General features: G+C 43.6%; 2 protein-coding genes across 2 annotated transcripts in view; both read left to right on the plus strand.

The window, feature by feature from the left end:
- Positions 1–13,666, plus strand: part of LOC101904981 (uncharacterized) — a 48,361-nt gene that overhangs the window by 2,434 nt on the left and 32,261 nt on the right. The gene's annotated exons all lie outside the window — the stretch shown is intronic.
- Positions 9,535–10,467, plus strand: OR2Z1 (olfactory receptor family 2 subfamily Z member 1). Its single transcript, NM_001390758.1, has one exon. It carries the CDS (start codon positions 9,535–9,537, stop codon positions 10,465–10,467), a length of 933 nt encoding a protein of 310 aa, NP_001377687.1.

Here is a 13,666-nt window from a genome sequence, read left to right on the forward strand (position 1 = left end):
AAGTATGCCATGGAGTAAGGTGGTGTGACACGCTGCCTGGGATCCTTTCCCAACTGGGACTCCAGATGTGCTGTGACACAAAACTTCCCAGCATTGTTGAAGTCTGGATGAAGTCAAAATCCAATTTGGTGATGTAGTCTCTGTTCTTTCTACTTCTCTTTTCTTTTAATGTTAGTATGTTGAAAGTAAGCTAGATAATTCTCTAATAAATACCTGTATTATTTATTTGTATATAATAAGAGGCTTATTTTGTTAACAAATCCTTTGAACCTGAGACAAAGTGAAAACTTTTGGCAAAACATTCCTTCAAGTGTTCAATATGATTCATTATTTGTATATATTGCAAAACGCTCACCACAATGAATCTAATTCACATCTGTCTCCATACATAGTTACACATTTTTTTCCCTTCATGATGAGAACTTTTAGGATGCACTGTCTTAGGGACTTCCCTGTTGGTCCAGTGGCTAAGACTGTGCTCTCAATGCGGGGCAGCTAGATCCCTGGTCAGGGAGCTAGATCCCACATGCCACAATAAGACCCAGCACAGCCAAATAAATTAAAAAAAAAATTAAAAGATCTACTCTCTAAGCAACTTTCAAACATGCAATACAATATTATTAAGCATAGTCACCACTCTGTACATTGCACTCCCCGACTTGTTTATTTTATTATTGGAAGAATGAACCTTTTGATCCCTTTCAGCTTTGTTTCAAGCAACACTCTTGGCAATGTTGTAGGAAGGGGGAACCCTTCCAGGGCCCGAAACTGGGCTCTTGTCTAACACTTGGAAATAAATTGTCTGAGGAGACACATGTGCTGACAAAGCAAGAGATTTTATTGGGAAAGGGCACCCAGGTGGAGAACAGTAGGGTAAGGGAACCCTTTTATGGTGATGGGATTAGTTTCCGGGTTGTCTTCAGCCAATCATTCTGTCTCAGAGTCCTTTCTGGTGATGCACGCCTTGTTCAGCCAAGATGGATGCCAATGAGAAGGATTCTGGGAGGTGGTCGGACATGTGGTGTCTCCTTTTGACATTTCCTGAACTCTTCCAGTTGGTGGTAGCTTATTAGTTTCGTGTTCTTTACCAGGACCTCCTGTCGTAAAACAACTCATGCAAATGGTTACTATGGTGCCTGGCCAGGGAGGGCGATTTCAGTCAGTGTGCATCCCCTAACAGTAACTCACTCTGTCTTGGCCACTCCTGTGAATTCTTGTGGTGAGCATCCGTGATCTGGGTGGCCTGGCTCTCTGATCTCTGTCCTTACCCTAAGCTCTGGCCATGGGCACGCAATAAACTCTCAACACTAGAACCATCTATGTCTAAACCATTGTATCTCCTGAGTCTTAAAGGCCCCTCAAGAATGGAGTTTAGAGGAAGGAATTTCCTGACCCAGGAAAACTGTCTCCTGACTGTTCCCCTACCATCATTGTCTCATTATTTAATGCAGAGGAAATATCCTGGACTTCAGAATTTCTTTTTTCCTTTTGAGCATGGGGCCCATTGGCAGTAATGCATTGCCACACCCCTTCCTCCTAATTAGATGCTCAAAGAAGGGCTTGGATATCTGTCACATGCAAAGATCCACATCAGTGATGCCCATCCTGCCTTTGGTTGAGATGAGTGAATGTTTTTCCATTATCCTCCAGGGACAATCCAAATAGCCAGGCTTCTTGGCTTCTGCTGCAACTCATTCTCCCTCTGGCAGAAAGACCCAGAGGGACTTATGATGCAACAGTGCTCTCTGGAGCCTCAGCTCCTAGATGATGACATCTAAGTCTGCAGAGACAGAGGAAACCCTGGTGAAACCCATGGCATGGGAATCCAGGGAGGTTTTATCAGGGACAATCCTGGAAGAAAGGTGTTGACATGCAAATGGGGTGTTGAGAAAGGTTCTTCAGTCTACACACAGACCTTGGTAAGTGGGGCAGAGGACTTGGAACTCAGCCAGCCTTCTGGGGGTCTTGGGGATGCAGGCTTGATTTAGGAGTTAGGCATTAGTGGTGGGATGGAGCCAAAGAACTGACGAAATTTTCCATGGATATACTGGCTTGAGTCAATACAGGTACTTGAATGGAAAGATGGGTTCTTGTCTATTTCTTTGATATTTGCTAACTGGCAGGCAGCTATCTTATTATATTGAATACTTATTAATTCCCTGTCTGTCTTTGTTGTTATGAACCCAAGAAGGTCAGTCCTCCAGACGGCAGAAAGTCATCTCTATTGATGTGCAGTCCATGTTGAATGTCAACCCATGCTGACCTTCTAGAGAAGCTCTTGAAAGCTGCCAAGCACTGGTACCTGACCATGGTCTCAGAGCCAATGCCAGAATGACTTGTATGGCATGGGTTGGGGGCACCTTTAGCTCATTTTCTGAGGACTGGCCATCCACAAGGGTGCTTCCTCTGAGGAATTTTGAGTTCTGAGCTCCTGGGCAGAAGAGTGGAGCCTTTTCTCTAAGAAAGAGGCAACATGCAGAGTCGAGAGTGCTCAGAATTTGGACTCCTTAAGACAGATTCCAAATCCTAGCCTGCTTTCTTAACAGCTGTGTGACATTAGTTAAGTCACTCACCGTTTCTCAACTCATTTGTCAATAACATTAGTTCTAACACAATAGTGTTTCCCTCACAGAATGTGTTCATTCACCTACTGTTTATTGAACAAGATCTGCTGTGGATTGTTGAGCAGGGGTAACTGAATGTGAGGATTAAATCAACAATGTCAGTGACAGGGTTCTGATTATTAAGAGGATGAAGAGTCCAGATCTTATCTGGTCATGGTGGAGAGATGTGAGAGTTTTAAGGGCAACCAGAAAGTGAATAATGCCAGCCCCTTTCCCCAGGTCACTCAGCATCAGCAGAGGGCCCCCCAGATCAAAATTTTGGTATCATGCAGGAAAATGGGGAAAGGAAGAGTAATATACAGTTTGGAAACTTGCCAAAGGAGATCCTCTTGGACCCAAATGAGAAGCAATGTTGTGAGTCACAGTAAGATAATCCAGCTCAGATTTGAGTGAATCCTGGCTAGCTGTGCCCAGCTCTTGGAGGAGGTTGGAAATGTTTTTTTTTCCAAGAGATTTTGTAGGAGAACGAGTTTATCAAAAGCTTAGGACACAAGGGAATCACAATCAGAGTCTCTAGCCACCAAAGAACTTCAGGCTAGAGATTCCAAAAACCCAGAGGTTTAGAACCCATCTCTTTAAAGATGCATCAACAGTGGGACCACCTGGGAATCCTGGAAGGAAACGTAAGTTTGTAGGCACACAGGACTGAGTGTGTGTGAGTGTGTATAACAAATTCGAAATGTATAACTACAGTGCTTGGGAGGAGTGTGTAGAATGCAAAGGGAAAAATGGGAACTTTGGAATTGGATCCCTATGCTATGCTATGCTATGCTACGCTAAGTCACTTCAGTCGTGTCCGACTCTGTGCAACCCCATAGACAGCAGCCCACCAGGCTCCCCCGTCCCTGGGATTCTCCAGGCAAGAACACTGGAGTGGGTTGCCATTTCCTTCTCCAATGCATGAAAGTGAAAAAAAAAAGTGAAGTCGCTCAGTCATGTCCGACTCTTAGCGACCCCATGGACTGCAGCCTACCAGGCTCCTCCGTCCATGAGATTTTCCAGGCAAGAGTACTGGAGTGGGGTGCCATCTCCTTCTCCGAATCGGATCCCTATTTTGTTCAAATCTTGATTCTGTTACTTGTTGCTGGACAAGTCACCAGACTTCTCTGAATATCTGCTTCTCATCCAAAAAATACAGAAAAACAGCAAGACCTATAGTCAGTGTTTCTTTTTTTATTGTTATAAAATATATATTGTTGTTCAGTTGCTCAATTGTGTCGGATTCTTTGAGGCCCTATGGACTGCAGCACACCAGGCTTCCTTCCCTGTCTTTCACAATCTTCTGGAGTTAGCTCCAATTCATACCCATTGAGTCTGTGATGCTATCTAACCATCTCATCCTCTGTTGTCCCCTCCTCCTGATGCTTTTAATCTTTCCCAGCATCAGGATTTTTCCAATACATAATTTTAATACATAAAAATTACCATTTAGACTACTGTCAGTTTAGTTCAGTTCAGTCTCTCAGTCGTGTCTGACTCTTTGCGACCCCCATGAATCGCAGCATGCCAGGCCTCCCTGTCCATCACCAACTCCTGGAGTTCATTCAGTCTCACATCCATTGAGTCAGTGATGCCATTCAGCCATCTCATCTTCTGTCGTCACCTTCTCCTGCCCCCAATCCCTCCCAGCATCAGAGTCTTTTCCAATGAGTCAACTCTTCACATGAGGTGGCCAAAGTACTAGAGTTTCAACTTTAGCATCATTCCTTCCAAAGAAATCCCAGGGCTGATCTCCTTCAGAATGGACTGATTGGATCTCCTTGTAGTCCAAGGGACTCTCAAGAGTCTTCTCCAACACCACAGTTCAAAAGCATCAATTCTTCGGCACTCAGCTTTCTTCACAGTCCAACTCCCACATCCATACATGACCACTGGAAAAACCATAGCCTTGACTATACAGACATTTGTTGGCAAAGTAATGTCTCTGCTTTTGAATATGCTATCTAGGTTGGTCATAACTTTTCTTCCAAGGAGTAAGCGTCTTTTAATTTCATGGCTGCAATCACCATCTGCAGTGATTTTGGAGCTCAAAAAAATAAAGTCTGACACTGTTTCCACTGTTTCCCCATCTATTTCCCATGAAGTGATGGGACCAGATGCCATGATCTTCGTTTTCTGAATGTTGAGCTTTAAGCTAACTTTTTCACTCTCCACTTTCACTTTCATCAAGAGGCTTTTTAGTTCCTTTTCACTTTCTGCCATAAGGGTGGTGTCATCTGCATACCTGAGGTTATTGATATTTCTCCTGGCAATCTTGATTCCAGCTTGTGCTTCCTCCAGCCCAGCGTTTCTCATGATGTACTCTGCATAGAATTTAAATAAGCAGGGTGACAATATACAGCCTTGACGTACTCCTTTTCCTATTTGGAACCAGTCTGTTGTTCCATGTCCAGTTCTAACTGTTGCTTCCTGGTCTGCATACAGGTTTCTCAAGAGGCAGGTCAGGTGGTGGTGAGGAGATACCCCTCACCTTAATCTGATTTCAGTGTTGACCATCTGGTGATGTCCATGTGTAGATTCTTCTCTTGTGTTGTTGGAAGAGGGTGTTTGCTATGACCAGTGTGTTCTCTTGGCAAAACTCTATTAGTCTTTGCTCTGCTTCATTCTGTATTCCAAGGCCAAATTTGCCTGTTACTCCAGGTGTTTCTTGACTTCCTACTTTTGCATTCCAGTCCCCTATAATGAAAAAGACATCTTTTTTGGGTGTTAGTTCTATAAGATCTTTTAGGTCTTCATAGAACCATTCAACTTCAGCTTCTTCAGCATTACTGGTTGGGTCATAGACTTGGATTACTGTGATATTGAATGGTTTGCCTTGGAAACGAACAGAGATCATTCTGTCGTTTTTGAGATCACATCCAAGTACTGCATTTCGGACTCTTTTGTTAACTATGATGGCTACTCTATTTCTTCTAAGTGATTCCTGCTCAAATTAGTAGATATAATGGCCATCTGAGTTAAATTCACCCATTCCAGTCCATCTTAGTTAGCTGATTCCTAGAATGTCAATGTTCACTCTTGCCATCTACTGTTTGACCATTTTCAATTTACCTTGATTCATGGACCTAACATTCCAGGTTCCTATGCAATATTGCTCTTTACAGCATCAAGTCTTGCTTCTATCACCAGTCCCATCCACAATTGGGTGTTGTTTTTGCTTTGGCTCCATCCCTTCATTCTTTCTGGAGTTATTTCTCCACTGATCTCTACTAACATATCGGTCACATACCAACCTGGGGAGTTCATCTTTCAGTGTCCTATCTTTTTGCCTTTTCATACTGTTCATGAGGTTCTCAAGGCAAGAATACTGAAGTGGTTTGCCATTCCCTTTTCCAGTGGACCACATTCTGTCAGACCGCTCAGCCATGACCTGACCATCTTGGGTGGCCCCACATGGCATGGCATAGTTTCATCGAGTTAGACAAGGCTGTGGTCCATGTGATCAGATTGGCTAGTTGTCTGTGATTGTGGTTTCAGTCTGTCTGCCCTCGGATGCCCTCTCAGTGCCTACCATCTTACCTGGGTTTCTCTTACCTTGGACATGGGGTATCTCTTCATGGCTGCTCCAGAAAAGCGCAAGAAAATTAGAGATACCAAGGGAACATTTCATGCAAAGATGGGCTCAATAAAGGACATAAATGTATGGACCTAACAGAAGTAGAAGATATTAAGAAGAGGTGGCAAGAATACACAGAAGAACTGTACAAAAAAGATCTTAATGACCCAGATAATCAACATGGTGTGATCACTCACCTAGAGCCAGACATCCTGGAATGTGAAGTCAAGTGGGCCTTACGAGGCATCACTATGAACAAAGCTAATGGAGGTGATGGAATTCCTGTTGAGCTATTTCAAATCCTAAAAGATAATGCAATGAAAGTGCCGCATTCAATATGCCAGCAAACTTGGAAAACTCAGCAGTGGCCACAGGACTGGAAAAGATCAGTTTTCATTCCAATCCCAAAGAAAGGCAATGGCAAAGAATGCTCAAACTACTGCACAATTGCACTCATCTCACATGCTTGTAAAGTAATGCTCAAAATTCTCCAAGCCAGGCTTCAGCAATACGTGAACTGTGAACTTCAAGACGTTCAATCTGGTTTTAGAAAAGGCAGAGGAACCAGAGATCAAATTGCCAATATCTGCTGGGTCAATTGAAAAAGCAAGAGAGTTCCAGAAAAACATCTATTTCTGCTTTATTGACTATGCCAAAGCCTTTGACTGTGTGGATCACAATAAACTGTGGAAAATTCTGAAAGAGATGGGAATACCAGACCACCTGACCTGCTTCTTGAGAAACCTCTATGCAGGTCAGGAAGCTACAGTTAGGACTGGATATGGAACAACAGACTGGTTCCAAAGAGGAAAAGGAGTACATCAAGGCTGTATATTGTCAGCCTGCTTATTTAACTTCTATGCAGAGTACATCATGAGGAACGCTGGGCTGGAGGAAGCACAAGCTGGAATCAAGATTTCTGGGATAAATATCAATAACCTCAGATATGCAGATGGCACCACCCTTATGGCAGAAAATGAAGAACTAAAGAGCCTCTTGATGAAAGTGAAAGAGGAGAGTGGAAAAGTTGGCTTAAAGCTCAACATTCAGAAAACTAAGATCATGGCATCCAGTCCCATTACTTTTGGCAAATATATGGGGAAACAGTGGAAACAGTGTCAGACTTTATTTTTCTGGGCTCCAAAATCACTGCAGATAGTGATTGCAGCCATGAAATTAAAAGGTGCTTACTCCTTGGAAGGAAGGTTATGACCAACCTAGACAGCATATTGAAAAGCAGAGACATTTTTTGTTGACAAAGGTCCGTCTAGTCAAGGCTATGGTTTTTCCAGTGGCCATGTATGGATGTGAGATTTGGACTATGAAGAAAGCTGAGTGCCGAAGAATTGATGCTTTTGAACTGTGGTGTTGGAGAAGACTCTTGAGAGTCCCTTGGACTGCAAGGAGATCCAACCAGTCCATCCTAAAGGAGATCAGTCCTGGGTGTTCATTGGAAGGACTGATGCTGAAGCTGAAGCTCCAATACTTTGGCCACCTAATGTGAAGGGCTGACTAATTTGAAAAGACCCTGATGCTGGGAAAGATTGAGGGCAGGAGAAGGGAACGACAGAGGATTAGATGGTTGGATGGCATCACCGACTCAATGGACATGGGTTTGGGGGGATTCCAGGAGTCAGTGATGGACAGGGAGGCCTGGCATGCTGCGGTTCATGGGATCTCAAAGAGTTGGACATGACTGAGTGACTGAACTGAACTGAACTGAAGCCATGTCTGACTCTTTGTGATCCCATGGACTGCAGCACTCCAGGCTCCCCTGTCCTTCACTGTCTCCCAGAGTTTGATCAGATTCACGTCCATTGAGTTGGTAATGCTATCTAACCATCTCATCTCATCCTCTGCCACCCTCTTCTCCTTTTGCCTTTGATCTTTCCCAGCATCAGACTCTTTTCCAATGAGTCAACTCTTCAAATCAGCTGGCCAAAGTATTGGCATATTGAAGTGTTAATTGTGAAATAGCCAGATACCCACTATACAGTCAGTGCTCAGTTGGTGTCAGCTCCTCTCAAGATGAGCATAGTGAGTGAACAGAGCAAGACTAGGTTCATTTTGACTCTTAAATAGCCCTTGACATTTTACCAGCTGGGACTGGTAAAATTGGTGACTAAGGTAATTGATTGGTTCCACATTGGCAGAAAATTGTTAAGGATTGTTAAGGATTAGTTTTTAAGTTTTTCTTTATGAAGCCGTGGAAATAGTGAGATATTCCCAGGATTTATTTAATATAATTTTAGACTGGACTGCCAGGGAAGTCCCCAGACCATCAATTTGATCCCAGTGCTTGCTCATCAGATTTCTCTTTAATCCAGATTCTCATCCAGGCTACTGGGCCCAGATCTTTCTCTGTTTTCTTGCTTGGTTTGTTGATTCAACTCCATCTATTTACCAGTCCTTTTGGAATATTACTTCTGCTTTGGCCCCAGCACCACTCGGATGAGGGGTATTGAGACATTCTACTGGGGTTGTGTTCTTTGACTTGGGCCATGAAATTGGGACTGCAAGAGTCAGTGGGAACACAACTTTGTAAAGCAACTATGTGTGTGTGTGTGTGAGTCACTCAGTCATGTCTAACTCTTTTTGATCCCACGGACTGTAGCCCACCAGGCTCCTCAGTCCATGAATGCTCCAGGCTAGAATACTGGAGAGGGTTGCCATTCCTTCTCTAGGGAATCTTCCCAACCCAGGAGTTGAACCCAAGTCTTCTACATGTCTCCTTCGAGGCAGGCAGATTGTTTTACTGCTGAAAGCAACTATACTCCAATAAAAATTAATGTTTAAAAAAAGTGAAAGTGAAGTCCCTCAGTTGTGTCCGATTCTTCACGACCCCATGGACTTGCAGCCTACCAGGCTCCTCCATCCATGGGATTTTCCAGGCAAGAGTGCAGGAGTGGATTACCATTTCCTTCTCCAGGGGGTCTTCCTGATAGAGGAATCGAAACCGGGTCTCCTGCATTGCAGGCAGACGCTTTACCATCTGAGCCACCAGGGAAGCCCATTTAAAAAAGGGGAAAAACTAAATTGCTATTATTAAAAAAAAAAAAGAGTAAGTAGGTAGCTTTTGATCAATGTGTGGCCAAGTATCTCATTCAGAGGTTCCAGTTATGGTTTTCCCATCCTATGCCTGTGACAGACATTACTAATCAATCATGCCTTTTTCTACCTATTAATCTTAGCTGTGACCTCATAGTTCTCAAGATGGCACTCCAGGCAGCCTTTACCAATCAATAGCCATTGGCACGTGGGATGAGACGTACATACCAGCCCCCACTTGGGCTTCTTGCCATGGATCTCCAGTTCTTCTTGCAGCAAAAGTATGTTGTGTAAAATACGACAGATATGAATCAGTCAGTGGCTTCTGACTTCATTCTGGTGGGGCTCTTCAGCCGCTCAGGGTCACCTCAGCTACTGTTCTTCCTGGTGGCTGTCATGTTTATCATGGGGCTTCTGGGCAACACCACTCTGCTCTTCCTGATCTGCGTGGACTCCCGGCTCCACACACCGATGTATTTTCTGCTCAGTCAGCTCTCCCTGTTTGATGTTGGCTTCCCCCTGGTCACCATCCCCAAGATGGCCTCAGACTTTCTGCAAGGAGAAGGTTCCATCTCCTTTGGGGGTTGTGCAGCTCAGATATTCTTCCTCACGCTGATGGGTGTGGCTGAGGGCATCCTGTTGGCCCTCATGTCCTATGACCGTTATGTGGCTGTGTGCCACCCGCTGCAGTATTCTTTGCTCATGAGGCGCCAGATGTGCCTGCTCATGGTGATCTCCTCCTGGCTGGCGGGTGTGCTCAATGCCTGCATCCAGACCTCCATCACTCTGCACTTCCCCTACTGTGCCTCGCACACCGTGGACCACTTCTTTTGTGAGGTTCCTGCGCTGCTGAAGCTCTCCTGTGCGGACACCTCCACCTATGAACTGGTGCTGTCCACCTCGGGAGTGCTGATCCTGGTGCTTCCCCTTTCCCTCATTGCCACTTCCTATGGCCACGTGTTGGGGGCTGTTCTACGTATGCGCTCAGAGGAGGCCCACCACAAGGCCTTCACCACCTGCTCTTCACACATCACAGCAGTGGGACTCTTCTATGGAGCAGCCGTGTTCATGTACATGGTCCCGGGTGCCTACCACAGCCCACACCAGGACAACATGGTCTCCCTGTTCTACAGCCTTATCACCCCCACACTCAACCCCCTCATATACAGCCTGAGGAACCGGGAAGTGTGGATGGCTTTGGTCAAAGTTCTCCGCAGACCTGGGCTCAGGGCAAAGTGATAATCACAGAGGGAGCTGCGGGTGTGATCTTAGTGGTCCTCCATTCCACCCATCTCACCCAAGTACCAATTTATGGTGCAGCTGCTAAGGCCTTAGATCCAAGGCTAAGTGTCTGCCCAGCTTCTTCCCATCCCTTGAGGAGTTGGGTTCATGTTTTCTCGCATGGACTTGTGGAAAGCAATAGTAGCAGTCCTGTATTAAAAAGAAATATACTTTTAGTGTATTCTTGCCCTATTTTTAGCACTATTTACATGAATAGAAGGGGGACTTCCATTCATGGCTCAGACGGTAAAGAAATTGCCTGCAATGCAGGAGACTCAGGTTCCATCCCTGGGTTGGGAAGACACCCTGGAGAAGAGAATGGTTACACACTCCAGTATTCTTACCTGCAGACTTCCATGAGAAGCCTGGCAGGCTACAGTTCATGGGGTCACAAAGAGTCTGACATGACTGAGTGACTAACACACATGCATGAATGGAAGACCCTACTTTGTAAACTTGAAATTTCCTTGTTATTGAATTGATAATTATACTAGTAATAATTAACGTTTTTGACCAATTGATCTACTGAGTAAATGTTATTTTGTCCTCATGACAGCTTTTGAGATGTAGTGACTATGATGTGTTATGTGTAAGAAAAAAGACTCAAAAAGGGAAAATAAGTCATCAGTGTTCAAACTTCCAGGAAGTGGCACAGCTGGGGCTTGAGCCCATGATGTTCTGATGCCAAACTATTGTGCTATTTGACTGCTAAGCAGTGATCTGTTAACTGCCATAGGTGTGTGTGTGTATGTATAAAGATGGAAAAACCATGCATATCTCCTTAAAAAATGAAATATGGAGTGTTTCATTTGGAACCCTAAAAAGAAACTCCATCTTTGCTCTTAAGCCCAGCCTTGAAAACAGTTGTAAACAAGAGCAACTGAAACAAAAAAAGCCAAAGTGTAAATATTGAACATAAATCATTAGTCTGCTTCATGTTCATTAGACATCCAAACTTTATTTTGCCCTTGGTTAGATAACTAAAATAAGTGCTTGATTTTTAAAAAATAGATTTAAAACTATATATTTCCTAAAGAAATAATATTTGCTTTTCTCTTTATTTCTTCCTGCTTTCCTTGATATTCTTTTGTTCTTTTAAAAAGATTCTTCATTTTTAAAATTAAGTTAAATACTTTGCATGAGTTAAAAAATGTTTTCAGTGAAATATTTCTTCTCAATGATCTGCCTCTTGAGAAACCTATATGCAGGTCAGGAAGCAACAGTTAAAACTGGACATGGAACAACAGACTGGTTCCAAATAGGAAAAGGAGTACGTCAAGGCTGTATATTGTCACCCTGCTTATTTAACTTCTATGCAGAGTACATCATGAGAAACGCTGGGCTGGAAGAAGCACAAGCTGGAATCCAGATTGCCGGGAGAAATATCACTAACCTCAGATATGCAGATGACACCACTCTTATGGCAGAAAGTGAAGAGGAACTAAAAAGTCTCTTGATGAAAGTGAAAGAGGAGAGTGGAAAAGTTGGCTTAAAGCTCAACATTCAGAAAATGAAGATCATGGCATCTGGTCCCATCACTTCATAGGAAATAGATGGGGAAACAGTGGAAACAGTGTCAGACTTTATATTTTGGGCTCCAAAATCACTGTAGATGGTGATTGCAGCCATGAAATTAAAAGTTGCTTACTCCTTGGGAGGAAAGTTATGACCAACCTAGATAGCATATTGAAAAGCAGAGACATTACTTTGCCAACAAATGTCCGTATAGTCAAGGCTATGGTTTTTCCAGTGGTCATGTATGGATGTGAGAGCTGGACTGTGAAGAAAGTTGAGCACTGAAGAATTGATGCTTTTGAACTGTGGTGTTGGAGAAGACTCTTGAGAGTCCCTTGGACTGCAAGGAGATCCAACCAGTCCATTCTAAAGGAGATCAGTCCTGGGTGTTCATTGGAAGGACTGATGCTGAAGCTGAAACTCCAATACTTTGGCCACCTCGTGCGAAGAGTTGACTCATTGGAAAAGACCCTGATGCTGGGAGGGATTGGGGGCAGGAGGAGAAGGGGACAACAGAGGATGAGATGGCTGGATGGCACTACCAACTCAATGGACATGGGTCTGAGTGGACTCCGGGAGTTTGTGAGGGACAGGGAGGCCTGGTGTGCTGCGGTTCATGGGGTCACAAAGAGTTGGACATGACTGAGTGACTGAACTGCACTGAATGTATTATGTATTTTCCAGTGATTTCAATATAATAATTCTATGTATTTGGGGGGCCATTTTTTTCAGAGTGTTTAAGAAGCATTAAAAGACTTGTTGGTGAAAACTGGTTTCTTGTTTTAATATACTTTATTTATTTGTTTGATGTGGACCATCTTTAAAGTCTTTATTGAATTTGTTACAAGACTACTTCTGTTTTATGTTTTGCTTTTTTAGGCCATGAGGAATGTGGGATCTTAGCTTCCCAACCAGGGATCGAATCTGAGCCCCTGCATTGGAAAGCAAAGTCTTAACCACTGGACTGCCAGGGAAGTCCATTAATGTATTTTTTAAAATTACTTTCAGTTAGAGGATAATTGCTTTACAATATTGTACTGGTTTCTGCCCTACATCTACATGAATCAGTCATAGGTATAAACATGTCCTTTCCCTCTGGAAGGTCCCTCCCATCTCCTACCCCATCCCACCCCTCTAGGTAGTCACAGAGCACTGGGTTGAACTCCCTGCAGCACACAAAAAATTCCCACTGGCCATCTGTTTTACGTATGGTAATGCACATGTTTCCATGCTCCTCTCTCAATTTTCCCCATCCTCTCCTTCCCCCACTGTGTTCACAAGCCTGTTCTCCATGTCTGCGTCTCCATTGCTGCCCTGCAAATGGATTCATCAATACCATCTTTCTAGATTCCCTATATATGCATACTGTTAAAATTGAACTATAGATCATGTATAATAGTATGTTAGTTTTAGGTGTACAAAATGTATGTTAGTTTTAGGTGTACAATATAGTGATCCAACAATCAAATACACTGCAAAATGATCGCCGTGAGAAGTTCAGTAAGTTCTCTCACTCTCCAAAATTATTAGTGTTAATGACTGTATCTCTTGTGCTGTATATTATATCCCCATGACCTATTTATTTGATAAATAGAAGTTTGTATTTCTTAATCCCCTTCACCTAGTTTGCCCAACCCCCAAC

This window comes from Bos taurus, chromosome 7 (assembly GCF_002263795.3).
Source record: "Bos taurus isolate L1 Dominette 01449 registration number 42190680 breed Hereford chromosome 7, ARS-UCD2.0, whole genome shotgun sequence".
Lineage (NCBI taxonomy): Eukaryota > Metazoa > Chordata > Mammalia > Artiodactyla > Bovidae > Bos > Bos taurus.

What these genes read in the sequence shown, in the direction of transcription:
- OR2Z1 (NM_001390758.1), top strand. Translation starts at nt 9,535, where the DNA reads ATGAATCAGTCAGTGGCTTCTGACTTCATTCTGGTGGGGCTCTTCAGC.